Source organism: Mustela erminea, chromosome 13 (assembly GCF_009829155.1).
Source record: "Mustela erminea isolate mMusErm1 chromosome 13, mMusErm1.Pri, whole genome shotgun sequence".
Classification (NCBI taxonomy): domain Eukaryota; kingdom Metazoa; phylum Chordata; class Mammalia; order Carnivora; family Mustelidae; genus Mustela; species Mustela erminea.
In genome coordinates, this window is record NC_045626.1 from 57854587 (window position 1) to 57878007 (window position 23421).

Genomic DNA, 23421 nt, shown 5'->3' on the forward strand with positions numbered 1-23421 from the left:
CTTCCTGGAAATTAATAATATGGTTGCAAAAATGAAAGATGGATTACAGTTGACCCTTGAACAATACAGATTTCAACTGCATGGGGCCACTTACATGCGGACTTTTTTTTTTTTTAAATGCAGTACAGTACTGTATATGTATTTTCTCTTTCTTGTCATTTTCTTTTTTTTTTTTTTTAATTTTATTTATTTATTTGACAGACCACAAGTAGGCAGAGAAGCAGGTAGGGAGTGGGGGGAGTGGGGAGCAGGCTTCCTGCTGAGGAGAGAGCCCGACGCGGGGCTCAATCCAAGAACCCTGAGATCATAACCTGAGTCGAAGGCAGAGGCTTCACCCGCTGAGCCACGCAGGCACCCCTTTCTTTTCATTTTCTTAACATTTTCTTTCCTCTAGCTTACTTTATTGTAAGCATATAGCATATGATACATAATAACATGTAAAATATGTGTTAACTGTTGATGTAATTGCTAAGACGTCCAGTTAGTAATAGTAGTACTAATAAGTAATTAAGCTCTTGGGGAGTCGTTATACATGGATTTTTCAACCACACAGGTGTAGTGTTCCTAATGCCCATATTGTTAAGGGTGATTTGTATTGAGGAGTAAAGATAAAGTTGAGGAGGTCTCCCAGAAACCAGGAAGCAAAGAGGTAAAGGTGAAGGAACAGAAATGAGAAAAAAGATGATTACTTTAGGAGATCTAGTATCTTAGTAAGAGTTCTTTGGAGACAGAACAGTGAAAACTTAGATTATCAAGTAAAACTAGAAACTTTCCTAGAACTGAAGGAACGTAGGTCTTCAGACTGAAAGATTGAAAAGGCACTTGAATGCTCAGCACACAATGCTCAGTAACTTATTCATCCAAGATCAAGATGCATTTATCCGGGGTGGGGGGCACCTTGGGGGCTCAGTCACTTGAGGGTCCTACTCTTGGTTTCCTTTCAGGGTCCTGGGATTGAGCCCTGTGTCAAGCTCCCCACTCAGCAGGAAGTCTGCTTGCTCTATCCCTCTGTCCTTTTCCTGCGCGCGTTCTCTCTCTCTCTCTCTCCCTCTCTCCCTCCCTCTCTCTCTCTCTCTCTCACACACACACACACACACACACACACACACTTTCTCTCAAATAAATAAATAAATCTTGAAAAAAAAGACATATTATCCTGGAATTTCAAAACCGTAGGGGCAAAGAATGTCACGTTTACAGAGAGAAAAGGCAAATCAGTTTTATTAGGAAAAAAATCAGAATGGCATCAGACTTTGCATTAACAGCACTAGAAACTAGAAGATAATGTAATGATGCCTTCAAAATTGGAGGGGAAATTGTTCTTTATCTAGACTAAGTGTTAATCAAGTGAAGATAGAATAAAGGTATTACCAGACATGTAAAAAATCTTAGGAATTTTCTGAAATTGGTGACTCATCAAAATGAGGGAGTAAATCAGAAAAGAAGAGAAGCTTTAAAATATCTAACACAAAATTGAGGGAAGGATGGGTGCCCAGATATCTCAGTCGGTTAAGCGTCTGCCTTCGGTTCAGGTCATGAACCCAAAGTCCTGGGATCAAGCCCCTCATGGGGCTCCCTGCTCAGCAGGAAGCCTACTTCTCTCTCTCCCACTCGCCCTGCTTTTAGTCCCTCTCTCACTGTCTCTCTTTCTTTCTCTTTCTGTCAAATAAATAAATTCTTTTTAAAAATGAGGAAAGGTTATTTGTGGGATGATAGGATTGAAGGGCGGCAATAGCTGGGAAGCAAATCTAGAGGGCATCCAGTCTGCTTTAGAGCCCATTAGAAGGTTTGGAGAAAGGAGTCTCTAACAAAAACAACAACAAAAAATGATAGGGTGTTGAATCAAAGAGGTCTGTACTTACAGTAGAGTGGGGGATGAATAAAAAATGATTATGTAGAAAACTGAACAAGTGAAAAATCAAGGCATTTAACTCCATGGGGAAAAATAGAGTTGTGTAACGATGGAGGTTTAGTCATGGTGTACTACTTGTCTCAACATTTTTATTATTCCTGATAATGTACAAGAAATACATAACTATATTTGGTGCCAGTGACTGAGAATGGAAATAGATAAAAGGTAAGGTGCAAGTTTAATGAACTGTGTTTGGAACCTATTGGTTTTAGCTGTTGCATTAAAATGCAAATATACTCATCTAGATTTATCCAGGATGTTGTGTTTGGAGCTCAAGAGGGCTGAGAAAGAGCAAGCAGAAGAATGAAAATAAATGAATGGATTGCATAATTGTCAATCACATTAAAACAGAGTGGGTGAGAGCTCCAAATAGATGATGTAGACTAGAGCATGAGAAGTGAATCAAAGGCAGAGCCCTAGGGAAAACAGTCATTGTCTTAGATGTTTACAGATCTTAGGATACCTGTTTGGGCGTAATTGTAGGTATAGAAGAGTGAGGAGCCAATAAAGTCAGGGCTGCAAGGGTGAATATCTTTTCATAAACTTGACTATAAAGGTAAGAAAACAGACTTAGCTAGAGGAGGGGAATATAGGTTTCTTGTTTTATCTGTTTCATTTTTTTTATTGCCATTTTTTTTTAAGATGGAAGAGACATGAGCTGGAAAGACTGGTTTCTAGAAAGGAGCCAGTCAGAAAGACATTTAAAAACATAGAAGAAAGAGGATAAAAACAACAAATGAAAGAAATGAAATGATGACTAACCGGGCACACGCCTGTTTTGTGGAGCCCAAAGCTTACTTGATGTGGTAGGGGAGGTGAGGGCTTAAGGAAAATGTCAAAGTAATGAGTACAAAATTAGATCCAGTTGGTTAAGCGGAAAGGGGGACCATGAAAGTTACAGCCTTAAAGTTTAAGATTCATTAGTTCTGAGTAAGTCGATGTCAGTTCCTGATAGTTTAAATTTCCAGAAGATAGGAAATACGAATAAGAGCACTGGTAGTTTAAAAAAAAAAAAAAAAAAAAAAAAAAAAAAAAAAGCACTGGTAGTGATACTAGCCTTGCAGAGAAGGATACTTCTTTTGAGACTCCCTCTGGAATACACATAAGAGGCCAAGAAGCTTGGCCTCTTATCTTGTTATCTTGTCTGTTGATTTATACGCAAAACTTGGAACAGTGCTTATTAATTAGGTCCGTAGTAAATATTTGTTGAACATATGTTGGAACAAGAAGAAAAAGGATGAGATTTAATGCCATCTTAAATTTTAAGGAGGAAATGTTTTTATAGTAGATAAGATTGTCAAATGAAGGGTGGATGGCAATGAAAATGGAACTTGAAGAGAGCAGTCATGATTTAGAAGAGACACTGAGGAAGGGAGGCAGAAGGATATTGTGTTATCAAGAGAATGGTTGAAATGATACAATCTCCAAAGAGACTAAATCTTCCTACTGTTTAACATTGCAGATAGTGAAACTGTTACTTCGTCATGGTGGAAATCCATTTCAAGCTAATAAGCACGGGGAGCGTCCAGTGGATGTAGCAGAGACAGAGGAGTTGGAATTGCTGCTAAAAAGAGAGGTGCCTTTATCTGATGATGATGAAAGTTACACAGGTTCGTTTCAAATAATCTTTATTCGACTGTTTGACATGGTATTTAGTAGAACATTCTGATTCTGCTGTGCAATATATAAAATGTTTGTGTTCTTAGGGTAAAACTAGGCAGTTATTAAGAATGATGAATTTAGTAACTTAGGTATTTGCTGCATGTCCCCTGTGTAAGTGAAAACATAATGTCATTGCCCTGTTTTCGTGACCACCCCACGCCTCCTCCACCCGACAAACTGCTATCATATTCAAGTCTCCTGCAGGACCTTTTCCCATTAATAGCTATCAGAACTGCTATTCTAACTTCTTTCATTCTTTTACAAATTAGGTACTAACCAAACCCTTCCTGTTTTTCCCAGCATTAATGAGTCATCTTTGCATTTTTATTTCTTTGATTTAGGTGGTTGAACTCTGGTCATTGTTGCAACATAGGGGCACAGTTTTTCAAAAACAGTTTTAAAAAGGAAAGATCTAAAAGAATAGTTCAGAAAACTTTTGGCATACTCCATTTTCTTGTTAACATAAATAGTTAAAAATGTAACAAAGTTTCCTGCATTGAGGAAAGTCTTTTGCATACGGGTTTGAAGGGTTCATGCTTTCAGGCAAAAATGAATGAACAAGAATTGATTCAGAAACACAACTGACCAGGTGCCTGGATGGATTTGATTCTTGATCTCAGCTCAGGTCTTGATCTCAGGGTTGTGTGTTCAAGCTCCACATTGGGTTCCATGCTGGGTGTGGATCCCACTTAAAAAAAATAAAAAGAAAAAGAATCATAACTGGCCATATTCTCACAAAATTTTAAAGAATTTCTGAGAAATTAGGTAATACTACTTCTTAAATACAAGGGAATAAAAATCAAACCATACTCATTTAATCTCAGCCATCGCCAGAAGGCAGTAAAATGACACCTATAATAGTTTTGAGGTCTACCCTTTACTTTTTTTTTTGAGGTATAATGTCATATAACATATTAGTTTATATATATATATAAACTAATATACATATATAAATATATGTATATTTTATATATATAACACATATAACATATTAGTTTCAAGTTTTAGCACTTGATTTAATATTTGTATCCATTGCAAAATGATCACTACAATGAGGCTAGTTAACATCCATCATCCTACGTAGTTAAACAATATTTTTTCTTTTCTTTTCCTTGTGATAAGGAGTTTTAAGATCTACTGAATTAACAACTTTCAAGTGTGCAGTACAGTATTATTAACTATAGATACCATGCTGTATATTACATCCCCATGACTTTATTTTATTACTGAAAGTTCATTCCTTTTGACCCATTTTGCCCAGTGTTTCTCTGTTATCAATGAACTTGGCTTTTTGTTTTGTTTTGTATTGTTTTTAGATTCCACATGTAAGTGAGATCATAATGGTATTTGTCTTTCTCTTTTTGACTTAATTTCACTTAGCATAATGACCTCATGGTCCATCCATGTTATCTCAGATGACAAGATTTCATTCTTTTTTATGGCTGAGTAATATTTTGTTACATACATATACCACATTTATAGCCATTCATCCATAGATGGACACAGGTTGCTTCCATATCTTGGCTACTGTAAATAATGCTGTAGTGAATATAAGGATGCATATATCTTTTTGAGTTAGTAATTTTGTTCTTCAGATAAATACCCAGAAATGGAATTGCTGGATCTTGTGGTATTTGCTTTTATTTAATTAATTAATTTATTTATTGAGGAGCTTTCATACTGTTTTCCATAGTGGTCACACTAATTTACATTCCCACCAACAGTACACGAGGGTTCTGTTTTCTCTACGTCTCTTTCACATCTTTGCTAATAGTTTTTATTTCTTTTTGATAATAGCCATTCTCACAGGTATGAGGGGATAGCTCCTTGTGGTTTCCATTTCCCTGATAATTAGTGATGTTGAGCATCTTTTTGTATACTGTTTGCCACAGGTATGTCATCTTTAAAAAAATGCCTGTTCATATCCTCTGCCCATTTTTTAATTGGATTGTTAGCTTTTGAGTTGTATGAGTTCTCTATATGTTTTAGATATTTTTATGAGTTATAATTTCTGAATATTTTCTACCATTCACTAGGTTACCTTTTCATTTTGTTGATGATTTCCTTTGTGTGCAAAAGTTAGAATCCCAGTATTTTATTATGAAAATGTTCAAATATACAGCAAAACTCAGAATTACACACTGAATACCCTTTACCCACCAACTACATTTTATAGTTATTAACTTTTTACTATATTTCCTTTCTTACAGTATCACATACTATCCATGTACGTACAGTCCATCTTATTTTTTTGATGCATTTCATTAACTAGCGTTCAATTTTTGTGTATTATTAAACTTACAAAGTATTTATTATTTATGCTTGTGAAATTAATAGTTCTTTCTTTAATGAAATACACTGAGTTTTGAGAAATGTGTAGACCTGTGTAATCCAATCTTACCAAGATATATACTGTCTCCATCACTTCAGAAAGTTCTTAAGCCCTTTCCTAGTCCATTCTCATATCTACCTGATCATTTACACCCTTTATGGTAAAAATTATTGGGCAGGAATCATTAATGGCTGATAATCTAGAGGGGATTTTTTTGATGAAGAGCAGAATCTTTACATGGCCTTTTCACATTTATAAGAGAGGAAAACAGTGATGATAGGGAAGAGAAATTTAGCATCATCTGAACTGTGTGATTAAAATTAATGTCATCAAAGGAGGGACAGATGCACATTTTGTGCCTTCAGATGTGATGGTGTGAGAAGGTTATAACATTACTTTTGTAACATTCTGGCTGTGATGCATAACCATGAAGAATGTTCTGGTTTCTTTTCAAAAGCCAGTGGCATGGAAGATTAAGAAATGTCAATGTCATAAAATGATTAGAATGTTGCAGACTATGTAAAGAGATAATAATTAAAGGCAATACCTGTTCCTTGGCTGTATCCTCTACTGGAGAGGGGAAGTGACTATAGAGGACATTATTAGATCATTTAACAAGGGAAATGGATGGTAGATTAGTGTTGTATCCATGTAAATTTATGAAGTAGACAACTATATTGTGGTGACAAAGAATATGTTTATGTCTTAGGAAATACTTATTTCTTAGGAAATATTCACTGGAGTATATAGGGGTAAAGAGCCATCATATATTTAGTTTGCCTTCATATAGTTCAAAGGAGGAAAATTTATATATACATACATGTATAGAGAGAATGCAAATTATAAAGCAAGAGAGTGTAACAATAATAAATTTGGGTGAAGTATATATTTAGTATTTTATTCTTTCTAGCTTTTTGTGAGTTAGAAATTAATTCCAAGTGAAATCGAAAATAAATATTAATACATAAAGTTTCCTTGCTTTGTCCATTGAAAGGATATAAAAGTGATGACATTAAGACAGTAAGCAATAATCATTCCTGATGTCCAGACTTTGATCTTGAAATATTTTCTACTAAAAGAAAACTAGGGATTCTTGAAAAAAAATGGATGATGCTATGTCTGGGACAGGAAATAATATAAGCTTGAAACATCTTGTCATTACAGATTCCAAGGAAACTGTCAAAACCTTGTCAAAGAACCTTAGGAGACAACTTGGAGAGCAGTTCACACTGGCCATAGATGGGATAGTTTGAGTTTCAAAAGGGTATTAATTATAGATAATGTAAACCCATCATTTATGTTTAAATCTATGAATCTATAGAGATAAATTTTTTAATTCAGCATCATCAGAGAACTAATTTGTTATCTTAAAAATTAGGCAGAACTGGAAAAAAAAAATTAGGCAGAACTGGGAAAAAATTATTTATTTTGCCTTTCCTATATGAACTTTGTCATTGGGTAACCTCATTATAGGTGAGAAGTATTTTCGTTTAAGATTAATCCAGCCAAAAGAATGAGGAAAAAAGATTAACTGTTTTCAATCCCCAATTAGTTAATATATCTAAGCATTGAGGATTGATCAGTAGTTGTTAACATTAAATTTTTTAAAAAAGAAAATATTGCATGCCCCCTGATGAAGGAATGAATACCAATTCTCAGTGCTCAGGATTCAACTGCAACATGTAGGAAATACCAGGGTAAGAGGGATATGCTGACCTGCATCCAGCAAAATCTAGACTGTGGGAACCCCAAACAGCTCCAGTTCTTCAACTGTAATCTATCTAGATTGCATAAAAATGATAAAGGATAACTCATAGGAAAAAATTAAAATGTTTAAAAGGAGTTAAGACTAAAAAATTAAACATGTATTTAATAGGTGATTTATACTTTTCTGGGGGGGGTGTGCAAAACTAGTCACAATAGATGTCACATAGAAGATCCAGGATATTAGGGTTTTTTTAATAATAAGAATTTCTTAAGATGATACGTTAGGAAAAGCCTGGTAAGTTTTCAGTAGTTTTGAGAGAGACCAGCAATAGTGATAGTTCCTTTATTTCACTTAGGAAATGATCAGCACTGTTACTTAACTATCACCTATCCAAAAGTGAGACTGATTGTAGTAAGAGGAGGTTGGGGGTAGGGGGTTGTTAATAAGGAGAGAAAATGCAATGTTGGTTAAAGCGTTGATAGTAGTATTTGGTATAGTGGTAATGTTACTGAATGAAATTAAAACTGTAGGCAAAATTGTAAAAGTGTCAGCATTGCTTTTAGTATCTATTTTCACCTCTTCACCATGCAATAGATATAAACTCCTTAAGTGGTATGTAGACAATGCTCGGAAAATATTTGTTGAATTGGTGGGGAGATGTTACTTGTCCTTAGGGATTATGTGAGGACTCATCTTCAGCCTCTACAAATCTAGAGAATAGCTGAACCTTTAGGCTGAGTTCCTCCATTACTGAGTCTAGGAAGGTTTGAGAAGACCGATAATCAGACAGCAGAGAGCCTTCCTCCTGGTACTTAAGCTGCTAACTGGCAATCTCAGGGGTGAAGGCCACTTTACCTTCCACTACTCAGAGGAAAGCTGCTGCTTTGACCACTCTAACTTTGGGTTATACTGTGCTAACAAAGGAAAGCAGCCCTTCAGAGTTGCCTGCAAATTCAAGAGAAGGATTGTTCTGAACCAAAAGAATAAATAGAACTAAATAAAACTACTAGAGGAAACAGATGACTTGAACAATAAAAATGAACACTGAAGGAAATACAGGTATACCTAATAAAAATCACGACTACGCAAGCAGAACTCCAGTGAGAAGTGATCATTGTTGGGACTTATTAGACTAGAAAATCAAGTAAAATAAATCCTCACAACACAGCAAAAAGACAAAGGGGAAGAATCCTGAAAGAAAAGATAATAGAAAAAAAAAAGAAAAGATAATAGACTTTGGGAATAGATCTAGGAGACCTAACAGATCTAACATGTGAGTAACATATGTATGGGGATTTAATAGGGAAAAAGGAAACAGGTGAAGAATAGTCCTCAGTTAAACAAATAGAAGAAAATTTTCCTGAGCTATAGATAGCCTGAATTCATCAATAATAAAGGTCAGTGAGTTCCGGATAGTTCAGTGAAAATGCACACACACACACACACCCTAGACATATATTGATCAATTTCCTTCATTCTGAATGTAACAAGTTAATCTGCAAGGAAATACTGTCACATTGGCATTGGACTTCTAACTTGTAACCGTGGAAGATAGAACCTTAAGAGAAAAGAACTATACCATAAAAATTGTATACCTGATCAAGGTATTATTCCCCTGACAGGGTAAAAGAAAGATATTAGCAGACATGTAAGCATTTAGAAAATGCATCAATGTGTAAATTTTCTTACATTTAAAAAAAAGAAATACTGGAAAAATAAACTAACAACTTAAAAAACTGGTTGCCTAATAGGAGAAAGGATAAAAAGAGAGGTATATGAATGGTCAGTTTTTTTTGAAAAACAGTCTGACAACAGCTAACAAAATACAACAGCCTTCATCCTTTAGAGATATGTCCTGAAATATTTTAGATGAAATGATAGGTTGAATAGGATATGCTTCAAAATGACACAGGGCTAGGATTAATAGAGGTATGGATTGGCCACATGGAAGGCTATTGGAGCTGAGTGAGGGGTACCTGACATGGTGGTTCAGTATAATATTGTCTACTTTTTTGTAAGTTCAAAGTTGGCCTTGATAAACATGTTTTTTTTAAATATGTATGCTCATTGATCTAGCAGACACATTTCTGGGACTATCTCATGTTTATTACAGCCCTGTTTTTAGTGGCAAAAGAAAAAATAAATAGTGATATAAAGGATTGATTGCATAAACTGAGGTAGATGGCCACACAGGGGACTATTTATTGTACAACCATGTGAAATAGCATGTCTTACTGCTCTTAGTTGGAGAAATTTTCATAAGATACTTTGAGTTAGAAAAATCAAGATAAATCCTCTTACTATCTCTTTTTTTGTAAAATGAATAATGTTTTTTAAAATCTCTATGTATTGGGCGCCTGGGTGGCTCAGTGGGTTAAGCCGCTGCCTTCAGCTCAGGTCATGATCTGAGGGTCCTGGGATCGAGTCCCACATTGGGCTCTCTGCTCAGCAGGGAGCCTGCTTCCTCCTCTCTCTCTCTCTGCCTGCCTCTCTGCCTGCTTGTGATCTCTCTGTCAAATAAATAAATAAAATCTTTAATAAAATAAGATAAAATAAAATTTCTATGTATGTTTGTATATGTACATATATTTGTGTAAAATCTTACAAGCATGGAGCAGAATCTGAAAGGATATAGACCTAGCTAAAAGTGTTCTGTTGAATGTTTACTAACATCACACGTATTCTTCTAACGGCCAGATTCCTTAGCTGCCTTTTCAGTCTTTCTCTAGATTTTGACAGTGTTGACCATGTTCTTTCTAAAATTCTCCTATGTTGTTTTTTGGGATGTAATTCTCTCCAGGCTTTGATCTAGCTTCCTGGAAAGTTTCTTCTTAATTTCCTTCTAGAATCTCATCTTCATTTCTTCCTCATTTCCATATACTCCTGTGTTAGTTTTTCTAAAGATTTTTCTCTGGACTCTTCATGACACATATTCTCACAGGTGAATTTCATCCTCACTCACAGTTTTAATTACCATCAATGTAGCGAGGCCTTCAAATATCACTCTATCTTTCTCTTAAACCTCAACTTGTATATTTAGCTGCCCTTTGGATATTACCATTTAGAATTACACAGAAGTCAGTAGCCCTGACTAGAACTTCTTTTTCTTCCATTTACACTCCTTTTTTCGTGCTTTTCCTGTCTGAATTGGTGATAGCATCATTCAGCTATACATATGTCACTTGTTAGATGTCCTAAGCTCTTCTTCCTTCAGTTCAGTTATCCAACAACTATTTTGAAGCATTCATTATGTGTTAGACATTGTTTAAGTACTAGGGATACAGCTCATTAAGAAAATGAAGATACTCACATAATCATCCACCTACCCCTGTCAGTTTCTACTTTTAAAATACGGTATATCCATCTACCAGTTACAAGCTCTAAGTTATTTGAACATCTTTGTGCTATATGAAATCGTCTTGATTTCATAATTTAAAAATTTCGTATTTCCATAATAGTTGAATTTACATTGGCTTTCATAAGAAAGTAAGAAAATAAGATTTGAAAATCAGAAGATTTTTTTATATGATATGTTAATTTTCCCATTTATTATGGCTACCAACTATAATTCTGGTCTCTTCAGAAAACAGTAGCTGTGAAAGCATATTATAAAACTTTCCGTTAGAAAGAGGTATTACAGCAAATTTTTCCCATGGAAGAGGGAAGGTGTCTTATTTGAACTTAAATGTTTAACTAGAGTGAAACACATCATCTAGAACCTTTTTGATTTTTCACTGATTTTGACTATTTCATGTGTTCATCAACTATGTATTGATTTTTCAGAATATTTCTTTTCCACATGATGAATGTGCCTGAATTATTGCTTGATCAAAGTCCCTCAAGGAATGATGCAAAAACTGTCAGTAAGTATCATACAAAGATTTTGGAGTTGCTGAAAAAGACTGATGAAAATACCCAATTTATTGCTTAATTTACATGAGGTCCTTGTTAGACTTAACTTTATCAAACTTCATCCGATCTAAATTTAGAATGTATTACTATGTAATCGAGAGTTAATGTAACTGCCCATAGCTGTTTGTATGTGTAAGGCCTGATAGCATCATTATCCATCTGGTATAGCTCATGATCCATGTGACAGATACACTTTAAGTATTGCAAAGTTAGGGAATGTAACCAAGGCATTGAATTTTAGAAATTAATGAATTTGGAGGAAATAAAGGGTGTTAAATATGTAACATTTTAAATATGGTTTATTCCATTAGGCGTTGTGCTTTATGACAGTGCTACTCAGGTCAGGGTAGCTGTTCCACAAACTATTACTGGTCCTCGAGATAAGGAGCTTGTGCCAGACTGTAAATCAATGCATTCCCTCCTCTCTCAAAAAGGGAAAAAGGCTGTGAGTAAACATCAGCTGAACTAAGCAGTGTGCTAGTTGACATAATTGCTTTCCATTTTTGGTGCAGGCTCCTATTTCTTCACAGATAAATAGTAAACAATTTGCAGACTGGCCTCAGTTGAAGGACTACACTGAATAGCTTGTCATACATATCAAACATTTACGATATTGTTGCAGGAATACATGTCCTGGTTAGTACAGCTTATTTGTATACAAATGTGCGGCACTTTTAAATTTGCATAATTCTTTAGTCTTTCCCCCCTCCCTCCCTGCCACCTTCTGCCCTTTTTCCAGTCTTATTCCACATTATCTTCCTGCATAGAAATTCTTTCTAATAATGGTGTTTGCTACAAATATTTGCTTCTTGCTACCCTGCCGAGGACTCAGTCGTATTCAGAGAGCTGTATCATGCTCATGAGACATAATTATGGTCATAGAGAAGTGGGTAACTCTGTGTCACACAGCGCGCCCACCCAGTACTTTCTGACTTTCATTAATTGCCAAAGTGGAGATTCTGTTGCAAATATGCAGACATTGATTTTATTACTTAAAGTGGCCAGTGAACAAAGTTGAAAATACCAATCATTGTCAGAAAAGTCATGCATCTTTTTCTTGTACTTTGACCACCAGAAATCTGACCTTGTTTATTAAGCAGCTGCTGCAAACTTTACTCACTTGCATACTTCAACTTAAGCAGGAGATACTCCCATCATAATAAATAGATGAGGTACATTTTAGCATCTGCTGTAAAACAGATTAAGAAACTTCTAAAAAGTGATATATTGTTACCCACTGGTGTTTACTGAGTACATTTCTGTGTCATAAAATACACAAAATGACCAGTATTTTGAAGCCTTATTTTCTTAATATTAAAATAATAAATTGTTAACTATTCTAATATATTGTCATAATTTGTGAAATTCATTTCCTCAGTTTTATATTTCAGGAGCCATGAAAATATGACTGGTTGATACATGCATATATGGAATTATAACAGTTAATAAATCAAGAGATCAAAAAACCTAATTATTTAAGTCAAAATATACCAGAATTTTTTTTTAGTGGATTATGTGATGTTAATTGTTTAACATAGGAAGAAGCATCACCTTAGGAAGTTTTAAAGCAAGTCTTTTAATCTTAGAAGTATGAAGATATCTACAGGAAGAAATTACCCAAGATGATTTTAGAGTGTTAAAAATATTTATCAATATACTTGATCATTAGGAATTTAGAATTGATAGAGCATTTTATAGGGTAAAGGAGTTTGCATGTTAGTCTACTTAAAATTAGGATTCTTCTGTTTAAGATGTAAAGAATATTTTATCTTCTTGCTTTCTGAATGGCATTTTTAAGTCACTTCCAATATAAATGTTAGGAAGTGGGTTAGGTCAAGTTTGGAAAATTTTAATCCATTTATAACCCAAGAACGTTATTTTAATTAGGACTGTTAGCTACCTTTGGTTAAATCTTTTTCTGACATTGTTGAGTGGTAGCAAGCACAGTGTGGGTGTTCAGCACCCTTTATTTTTCACATATCCCTATAGTACCAGTGTTCAGAGAAAGTGAAAGACACTTAGGTAACCATTATGTATGGAGGGCTGAGCATACAGCATGATAGGCAATGAAATATTCTTTGATTTAATGACCAGAAGAAATTCCCTAGTGATTTGCATAGTTTTTTGCATGCTTTGCTTTTTCTCCTCTGCTTTGTGACATATATGGTACACTTTACACACAGAGTTCTGAATTTTAATTTTTCAAACTTTCTTCTGAATATCACCAGCTGCTTCTTCCTGAATCCTAAACAAACAAAAAGCCTCTACACTTCTCTTATTTGAAACTCAGTACTTTTAAATCAATACAGATTTTACCATGTCTTAATTTTAATTATAGCAACCTAGTTCAGAGCTTAAGAATTTTTAATTCTACACAGAGTGTTTTTTAAAGAAAAATATATATGTCAAAGTTTGTTAAGTGGAGAAAAAGGAAACAAAATGAACTAAAATACCATTTACTATAGATACTCACTTTTTTAGCAATGTCTATAAAAATTACACAGTTCTACATTTTTACTTACTCCTGTATCAGGAAAAATAAGTGGAGAATTGTTGCAGCTGAGATTTTTTTGGATGTCTGCAAATGAATACTTTACAAGCCTTTAAATTTTATGTTACATAAAATAATAGTCTGCTAAATATCCTTCTTTGAAGTTCATGTGCATATAATAGTAAAGATATTTCAAGTGTATTTGCCCAAAATATGTAAAATTATTTATCATAAATGTGAAACAAATGGGTTTTTTGTTAATATGTTAACTTGATGGTTTTTATTACAAACTGGATTTCTACCAGTGTCTAGCAACTTAAAGTGAGTCTGTCACATAATTATGGTAGTTGAGATATTACTGAATATTTAAGACAAACTCTGTAAAAGATACATTTGGGCAGAACCCTTAAAGAACTTTGACTTTAAAAAAAAATGCTTACATTTGAATGAGTTCAGCGTTAGCTATATCATCCTGTCTGCAGAAAAATGTTCTATCTAGTCATGGTTAAAAGGACCTCCATGTAATAAACATACATCTATCTATCTATCTGTATATATATATATATATATGTATACACACAGACATACACACACATATAGTGTAATTGTATATTATATATATATATATATATATGTATTTGTTATGGAATTAGCTGAGACTGGGTGATTTTGTCAGTTTCCTTTAGTGACATCAAAATTTTTGTAGTGATACTAGTCTTATTTTTAGGAGATAAATCTTGATCAATTTATACTTTATAGAAGTAGTTTCTATGTTACTGACATTTTAGTAGGAAGGCGATGTGTATAATTATAATTAAGTGAGGGAGTATACAGAGTGTTGTGGTACTTGGTTTTATTTCCTATGTAGATTTTGCTTTTAGATTTAGTATTTTCAACTGTTGATTATATTCTCTTTCTTCCCCAGCTCGCCCCTAAACTCTTGACTATAATTCTCTTACCTATATCTATTACTATAGAAATACAGTGAAAATATGTCCACATATGGCATACTTATTTCTAGATAGATGTATGACTGTTCATCTATAAAGCAGAATTAAAATACCCAAACTTTGGGGTGCCCAGCTGGCCCAAAGCGTGCAACTCTTGATCTTGGGGTTGTAAGTTCAAGCCCCCACGTTGGGTGTAGAGATGACTTAAAAATAAAATCTTTAAAATACCTAAACTTTACTTAGGAATATTGTGGCTTAGAAGTTGAGATTTACAAGAGACTATGTAAAATTACCTAATGTTTTATTTCCCGGTCTCTGAGTTACAGTTCTCAATTAGTTTAGGGATATGAAAACTGTAATGATTTGTTTACTAAAATGCAGCTGTATTTTTTTTAGTGTTACTTCTTTAACTATATAATATAAATAACTTATATAATTAGTCCTTAAATATATTAGATGTGGTTAGTGAACTTTTATAGAGCAAAGGAGCAACCCAAAATATGTATGAGAGGCATCCAGCAGTTGTGAAGTACTCCTTTATTGAAGTCCCAGAGAATCTCTGAAACTTAGAATCAGATTTTCAGGAAACAGTCTCAGCAAAAGACTGAGATTATAGAGAGAGCACAGATTGTTGCAAAGTCCTCTCGGAGGAGGAGAGACCTGTTGTAGAGATCCACCAGAAAACTGCTGAAGAAATGAGTTTTCCCCATTATCAGTACAAAAAGAAAAACGGATTTAAAGAAAGTCAGGTGAATGAAAGACAAGAAGGACCAAGATGAACAAACAGAACAATTGGTTTTAGAAAATATAAATAATATAGAAAGCAGGAGGATAAATTCTTCTTGGTATTCTTGGCGATCCTTGGAGGGCAATCAGTCTGCTAACCATAACAACAAAAGGCTGTGGTGAAAAAGTAGACCTGGAAAGTCCTTGGAATTCAAAATACTTATCATTACTCAAAATAAATATTCTATACAAGACTGAAAAACAGACTGGGTATTGCTGAAGATCTTGAGATCAAAGAGAACAGTGTATAAAACATTTTTAAAAAGACACTGAAAATACGAGGAAAAAGATAAACAAAACACATGCCCAGGATAATATAGTGTTCATCTTTAAAAAGAGCAAATGCTAAGAAGAAAATAAATTTTTTAGTTGAAGAAAATGTCCTTTAAAGAAAGATTTATATTTGTGGATCAAAGGGAAAATTTAAAGAATAGAAAGAAGGGGAAAAATAAAACCAAAAGCCCACATCCAGATACATCACAACTTCAAGGATAAAGATTTTTTTTTAATCCTATAGGCTCCCGGAATCACAGGGAAACATGTTACGTACAAAGGAAAGAGAGTGTCATCTGGTTTCTCATTCTTAAATGTTTTAGAAGACAGCTGGAGGGGCACCTGGGTGGCTCAGTCAGTTAGGCATGTGCCTTCAACTCGGGTCATGATCTCAGGGTCCTCAGATCAATCCCCGAATCGGACTCCTCTAACTCAGCAGGGAGACTACTTCTCCCTCTGCCTGCTGCTGTCCCTGCTTGCGCTCTCTCTCTTGTTCTCTGACAAATAAATAGGTGAAATCTTAAAAAAAAAAAAAAAAAAAAAAAAGACAGGTGTAGCTATAGTTACAGCATTCTGTGAAATACTGTTTTGAACTTAGAATTCCATTCCCACCCAACTATCACTCAAGTGTAAAGAAAAACCTTGGATATGCTTTCTATTCTTTTTCTGAAAAAAACTACTTACATTTTTACTCTTCACAAGTACAAAATACAAGTCTAAAAGGAGGATACAAAGGCTAACTCGGGATTTTGGTGAAAAATTCCAGAGTGACAGCAATGAGCAATTGGAATATTTCTAAACAAAATGTCAGCTTTATGAGGAATGTTATCAAGAGAAGTAGATAACAGTACACATATTGTGTGAATTAGATTCTGAGAGTTCACTGTGTCTGGTATTATTGATATGAAGGCATATTGTCTTGAGCTGATGAACAAGAGAAAAGGTGAAAACTTCAGGGAAAATAAAACATGAACAATTCAAGGCCTAATTATAAAGCAGGCTAAAATGTGACATGATTTTGGGGTGCTCATGGAACATGTGCATGATTTCTGAAATGGCAGTAAGAGCCATTTCAGGTAATTTAGAAGAGTCTGTTGGTCAGGTAATTTAGAAGAATCAAGGGAACAGATCTGAAGTTCAGAAATTATGTTCCCTTTATTATTTCTAAGTTAAAATCAAATGTACTACTTTAAATAGGTTATGAAGAATGATTCTCTTGGGTGGTAGGATTTTTTTATGGATTTTTTTTTTCTTTACCCATCTCAGTTTTCTATCATGAACTGTTTCACCTTTATAATAAAAGAATGGTAAATGCCACTTGAAAATAATTGAAATGAAAACAATCTTTATAATAAATAAGATTACCAAAGAAGTATAGCTTAGAAATTTTTATGCACTAGCGCATCACTGAATAAAAATGACATGTAAGCAAACACCATTCCAAATATAAAGTTTGGTTGTTATTTTTTTAAGTAATATTCCTTGTGTTAAAAGAATACTTAGTTCTGTTTGAGTTCTGTTGAGTACATTACACACAGACACACACACACCATTGTAGATATTTTGGTAATGGAAATCAAGTCATAAAGCATTTTTTTCTATTCTTTTTGAAATGGCTGTTTAAATAATAAAGTTCAGATTTTAGTATTCCATACTACCTAGATTTGATCTCTCTGATTGGGGCAAATTAGTTAACCTTTATGTGCTAAGTTCCACATCTGTAAAATAGAGATTACAGTACAGACTTCATAGAGGTGTGGTAAACAAAGATTAAATGAATTAAAATATGAATGCAAGTAGAATATCAACCGGTACAGAGTACACTTGATAAATATTAGTTTTAAAAATAGTGAAATTCTGGGGTGCCTAGGTAATTCAGTCATTAACTGTCTGCCTTCGGCTCAGGTCATGATCCCAGGCCTGGGATCGAGCCCGGTATTGGGCTCCCTGCTTGGCAGGAAGCCTGCTTCTCCCTCTCCCACTCCCCCTACTTGTGTTCCCTCTCTCACTATGTCTCTCTCTCTCAAATAAATAAATAAAATCTTAAAAAAAAAAAAAGTGAAAATCTGAAACAAGGTTACCACATTAGACATATCCAGTTACTTAAAATGATATATTGAGAACCATACTTATGTAATATTGTAGTTTTCTCATCTTTAAAAATGTCATTTGTATTTACCATTATAAAGATGAAAAATCTAATCAAGTTCATAGGTTTATAGTCATTTAAGGTAGGCACAGCATGGCTGTATTTCCTGTATTTTTTTATTTCTTGCTTTTTGAGATACAATAGACATAGAACATTGTGTAAGTGTACAGTGTAATGATTTGATACATGTATGTGTATACTGAAGAATTACCACAGTAAGGTTGGAGGACACATCCGTCCCTCACACAGTTACAGTTTTTTGTGTGTGTGGTGGGAACTTTTAAAATCTACTTTTAGCAACTTTCAAATGTACAATACAGTGTTGTTAACTGTAGTCCTCATACTGTACATCATATCCTCAGAACTTGGTTGTAACTGGAAACTTGTACCCTTCAACTATCTTCACCCGTCTTCTCCATCCCCTGACTTCTTTTCCTTTATAAATTGTGTTAATAGTCGTGAGTGAGGTGTGTTTAGTCTCTTATTTCATGTATTTTTGGAGTATATAAATGAAGATATTGCATATCTAAGATGTGAATATCTCAAAATCACGCAGAAAATAGATAGTTCCTATTTGAAATTCAGCTTTAATCTCAGGTGGGTATGTTTAACACCACTAATTGTTACTTTATCAATTCAGATATTTTACATGTTAGATTAACAGTAAATCCCATTTAATATAGTGCTTTATTGTAGAGCCTAGGTTTTTGTGATAGTTATTTTCTTGATATACTCCATCATGAAATAAACATATAAAAGTAGAAGGTATTCATACACATGTTTATGAATTATGGCATGGATTTACTGGGTGTTCATCTGGTTGTATATAGTTCATCTTGAGTGTATTTAGAGTTTTTATGTACTCAGAAGTAACAGCATGATGATTATGAGTACCAATATTAGAGTCAGAGAAATGGGTTTGAAGACCTAGCTCTGCCACTTATTAACTATATGGTCATGGACAGATTTATTCTTAACATTATTAGTATCTAGATAGATACTAGTAGTATCTACTAGTATCTAGTAGTTAGATACTAGTAGTATCCTAGATATACAGGGTGGGTACAAAAGTGAATGAGGTAATTTATATACTTTCATAAATATGGTATTTTAAACTTCACCCATGGATTACTTTCAACAAAAATTCTCATCTACTTATTAAGTTGTAGAAGAAACACTTGCTTTAAATCATTCTATAATGACTTACCATTGTAGAATATCATCTTATAATGGCATTAAATTGCAATTAACAAATGAAACAATTATATAATTGTGTCTCCCCGTCTCTAGTCCCTTTCCCATTTCCCTTCCCTTCTTTGAGGAATACTAAAAAAATCTTTTACATAAGTAGTTGTCTTTTTATGACTAGTACTTTTATGTTTAAAAATCTAAATTTCACCAGACACTAATATAAGAAAATTATTCCTAAGAAAATTGCTCCTTGGTTCACTCTGTTTCTTCTTCCCCTCACTGCCTCCATCTGTGCCTCCTCCTTACCCCAGGAAAAGTCTTGGTCTGCATATGTCCATTTTTTACTTAAAATACTGGTGGTTTCTTGTTGCCTTCATTCTGAAGGACCACATACCTCCATTGTAGCCCTGTAGTAAGTGAAGTAAGTTCCTGGCGTCAAGTTGAATCTTTTTGCCTTAAATTTTCTGATACTAAATTAAATACGAAAAGTTACGGGATTCAGTTTTGGCTTTTTAAGTTAACATGTGCTTTATTGAATTTGGTTTTATTTAAGTGCTTTTAACGTAATGATACATTTTTCTCTTCTTACCCTAAGCGGTGAGTTAATATGTAATTACATGCATGGTATGTACTAGGATATGCTATGCATATTATGTAAATTCATCTAATACCCAAAATAGCCCTGTGAGTTAATGCCTAATATTAGATTACTGACTGTTAAGTGGCAGAGCAAAGATTTGAACCTAGGACAGAACCCTTATACTTTTCCATTGTACCATGCTGATTGTCACTGTGTATGAAAATTTCCGAGTCTAATGATCCTGATATCAGCATAAAGCCAAAATATGCGTTTAGTGTATGTTTGACTTAATGATAACTGTTACAAAGTGTGCTGTGATCAGTGTCATTTTATTGTGCTTGAATGTGACTACAAATGTGGCTACAAAGAGGGTTCTAAATATAATAGCTGGTGTTTTTGTTTTTTGCCGTAGAGTCTGCCATTCATTAATTTAAAATCTTTAATGAAAGTTTACATTTTCATACATACAACATTCCTAAAAATGTGCTTACATTTTACCTGATTTTGTACTAAGAAAATTATTTATTAAAAAAAATAAAAATAGGGGGCGCCTGGGTGGCTCAGTGGGTTAAAGCCTCTGCCTTCGGCTGGGGTCATGATCCCAGGGTCCTGGGATCGAGCCCCACATCGGGCTCTCTGCTCAGCGGGTAGCCTGCTTCCTCCTCTCTCTCTGCCTGCCTCTCTGCCTACTTGTGATCTCTGTCTGTTAAATAAATAAATAAAATCTTTTAAAAAAATAAATGAATGAATGAATGAATGAATGAATAAATAAATAACTCTGGGCACCTGGGGGGCTCAGTCAGTTAAGCATCTGCCTTTGACTCAAGTCATGATACAGGATCCTGGGATCGAGTCCCACATGAGGCCCTTTGCTCAGCAGGGAGTCTGCTTCTCCCTCTACCCTTCCCTGCTGCTCATGATCTCTCTCTGTCTCATGCTCATACTCTCTCTCTCAAATATATAAATAAAATCTTTAAAAAAAAAAAAAAAACAACCCTGGGGCACCTGGGTGGCTCAGTGGGTTAAGCCTCTGCTTTCAGCTCAGGTCATGATCTCAGGGTCCTGGGATTGAGCCCTGCATCAGGCTCTCTGCTCAGCGGGGAGCCTGCTTCCCACTCTCTCTCTCCCTACTCCTCTGCCTACTTGTGATCTCTCTCTCTCAGTCCAATAAATAAATAGAAATCTTTAAAAAAAAAAAATTCAACTATAGTATATATATTTAGGGCTTTTTATTTTATTCTGTATATTGTATGATGTATTCATTTTTTAAAAACATTTTTAAATAGATTATAGTGTAATTGTAAACAAATTAATGGTTTTACCTTTATTATCAAATTTTTCAAATATATGCAGAAGTAGAAAGAACAGTATTATGAACCCATATGTATTTATGACCCAGTTTTACTAATTACCACCTTCTGACCAACTTGTTTTGCCTCTCTCCATTCTTTCATACCCCGTCATTTTGAAGTCATTTCACTAGAAAATGTTTCAGTAAGTATCTGTAAAAGAAAGAACCTTTTACTTTAAACATAATCACAATACCATTATCATACCTAAACTAAATGTTACTACTATTAAATATTCAGGTATTATTAAATTTTAATATTAAGTATCCAGTTCTGATTGCCTCATAAAATCAAAAGGTTTTTTTCTTTGACTTTTTTAAAGTCAGAACCCAAATAAAGTCCATGTATTGAAAATTGGGTTATATATCTCAAGTATCTTCTAATCTGTAGATAGCTTTCTTGCATTCTTACATTCTTGGAATTTTGTGTTGAAATAACCTGATCATTTGTGAGTAAATTTTCTCAAAGTCTGAATTTTGTTCATTGCACCTCCATGATTTCATTTAAGGAACATTATTTTCCCACGTATTATCTTGCCTGATTCCAAATTTTCATAGTTTATCTACAGTGAGTTTAATGGTAAACTGGCTTTAACATTGAGAAGGAAAAGTTGCTTGCAGTTATTACAAAGAAATTTTGCTGGAGGTTGAGCAGATGATTTTAATGGTTCTGATCAATTTTCTTAATTTTTGTCAAGACTGGGGTGAACATTGGGCTTCTTTTGAAACTAATTTCTAGTGGTACTGGCATAAACTCCTCATATAAATTATCAAAATATTTTACATGCTAGGTGTCTGGGTGGCTCACCTGGTTAAGTCACTACCTTTGGCTCAGGTCATGATCACAGGTTCCTGGGATCTGGTCCCACATTGGGCTCCCCCTGCTGTGCAGGAGAGCTTGCTTTTCCCTCTCCCTCTGCTTGCCATTCCCCCTGCATGTGCATGCTCTCTCTCTCTCTCTGTCAAATAAATAAATTTTATATATATATATATATATATATATATATACACATATACATATATATGATGATTTTGTCCTTAGTTTTTTTTTTTTTTTTTAAGATTTTATTTATTTATTTGACAGACAGAGATCAGAAGTAGGCAGAGAGAGAGAGAGGAGGAAGCAGGCTCTCCACGGAGCGGACAGCCCGACGCGGGGCTCGATCCCAGGACCCTGGGATCATGACCTGAGCCGAAGGCAGAGGCTTTAACCCACTGAGCCACCCAGGCGCCTCGTCCTTAGTTTTAAAACCTTATTTTCATCACTACTTTTTAGAATATCAACACAGTGTACATATATCTAGTATTTCATATGGGTTCTCTAATTTTCCTGTTCTTTGCAGTTTAACAGTCTTCACTGAGCTGAAGGAGGGTAAAGATTTGCTATTTTTATTACATCCATTCAGTTTCTGTCTTAATTATGGTGTTAACCAGTATCAGCAGTTTTTCTGATAAATACAAACACAATACATATATATTCAAATAACTGTATAAACACTATATAAAAATGGTGCTATTGCTTAAAAATAGTTTCGGGCTGACTAAAACAGTTCAGCAACTGATACATAAGAGCAGGAGATCAATATAGGAAGAAAGGCATTTTAGTGGATAATGTATGAAAGTACAAGCTGTATGAAAATTCAAGGTGGCTTAAAGCAAATCAAAGAACAGAGCTGTGCTCCACATGACAGGTGATATGGGAACTAATGGCATGTAGATGAAATACTTGCCACCTCTTCAAATTGCTGAGTTTAAAAGGAACATCAGCAGTGAATTACCCAGATAGTATCAGTGGCAGCATCATTTGCCACCTGGATACTATACAAACTTGTAGAGTGAGTAAATTTGTATTTCATGTTTATATCCCTTTTTACAGTCCTCCTGTTCTACCATATGTATTCCCACTTGATTTCTGGATTTCTTAATGTAGTTCTAAAACTCCCTCTTTGTGTATTTATTCTACACTTATTTATTAAGCACCTACTATATGTTATAGTGAAAGTTCCCAAGTGTAAGTCATGGACTTACATTTAAAATATCTGTTGAATAATGTGGAAAACAAGCAGAAAATTACAGCTACCTCATTGAAGGTTACTTTCCCACAAAGGACTCTCAAATTCCATAAGT

The 23421-nt window shown here is 34.4% G+C and overlaps 1 protein-coding gene across 5 annotated transcripts in view; it reads left to right on the forward strand.

The window, feature by feature from the left end:
* ANKRD12 (ankyrin repeat domain 12) overlaps positions 1-23421 on the forward strand; it is a 130742-nt gene that overhangs the window by 71947 nt on the left and 35374 nt on the right. For 4 of the 5 annotated variants that reach the window (XM_032309640.1, XM_032309639.1, XM_032309641.1 and 1 more), the window contains exon 8: positions 3375-3522. In XM_032309640.1, coding sequence (XP_032165531.1) covers positions 3375-3522 — 148 coding nt within the window. Of the gene's footprint in view, positions 1-3374; positions 3523-11397; positions 11478-23421 lie in introns of those variants that run through there. The other variant, XM_032309644.1, reaches the window with a different exon arrangement.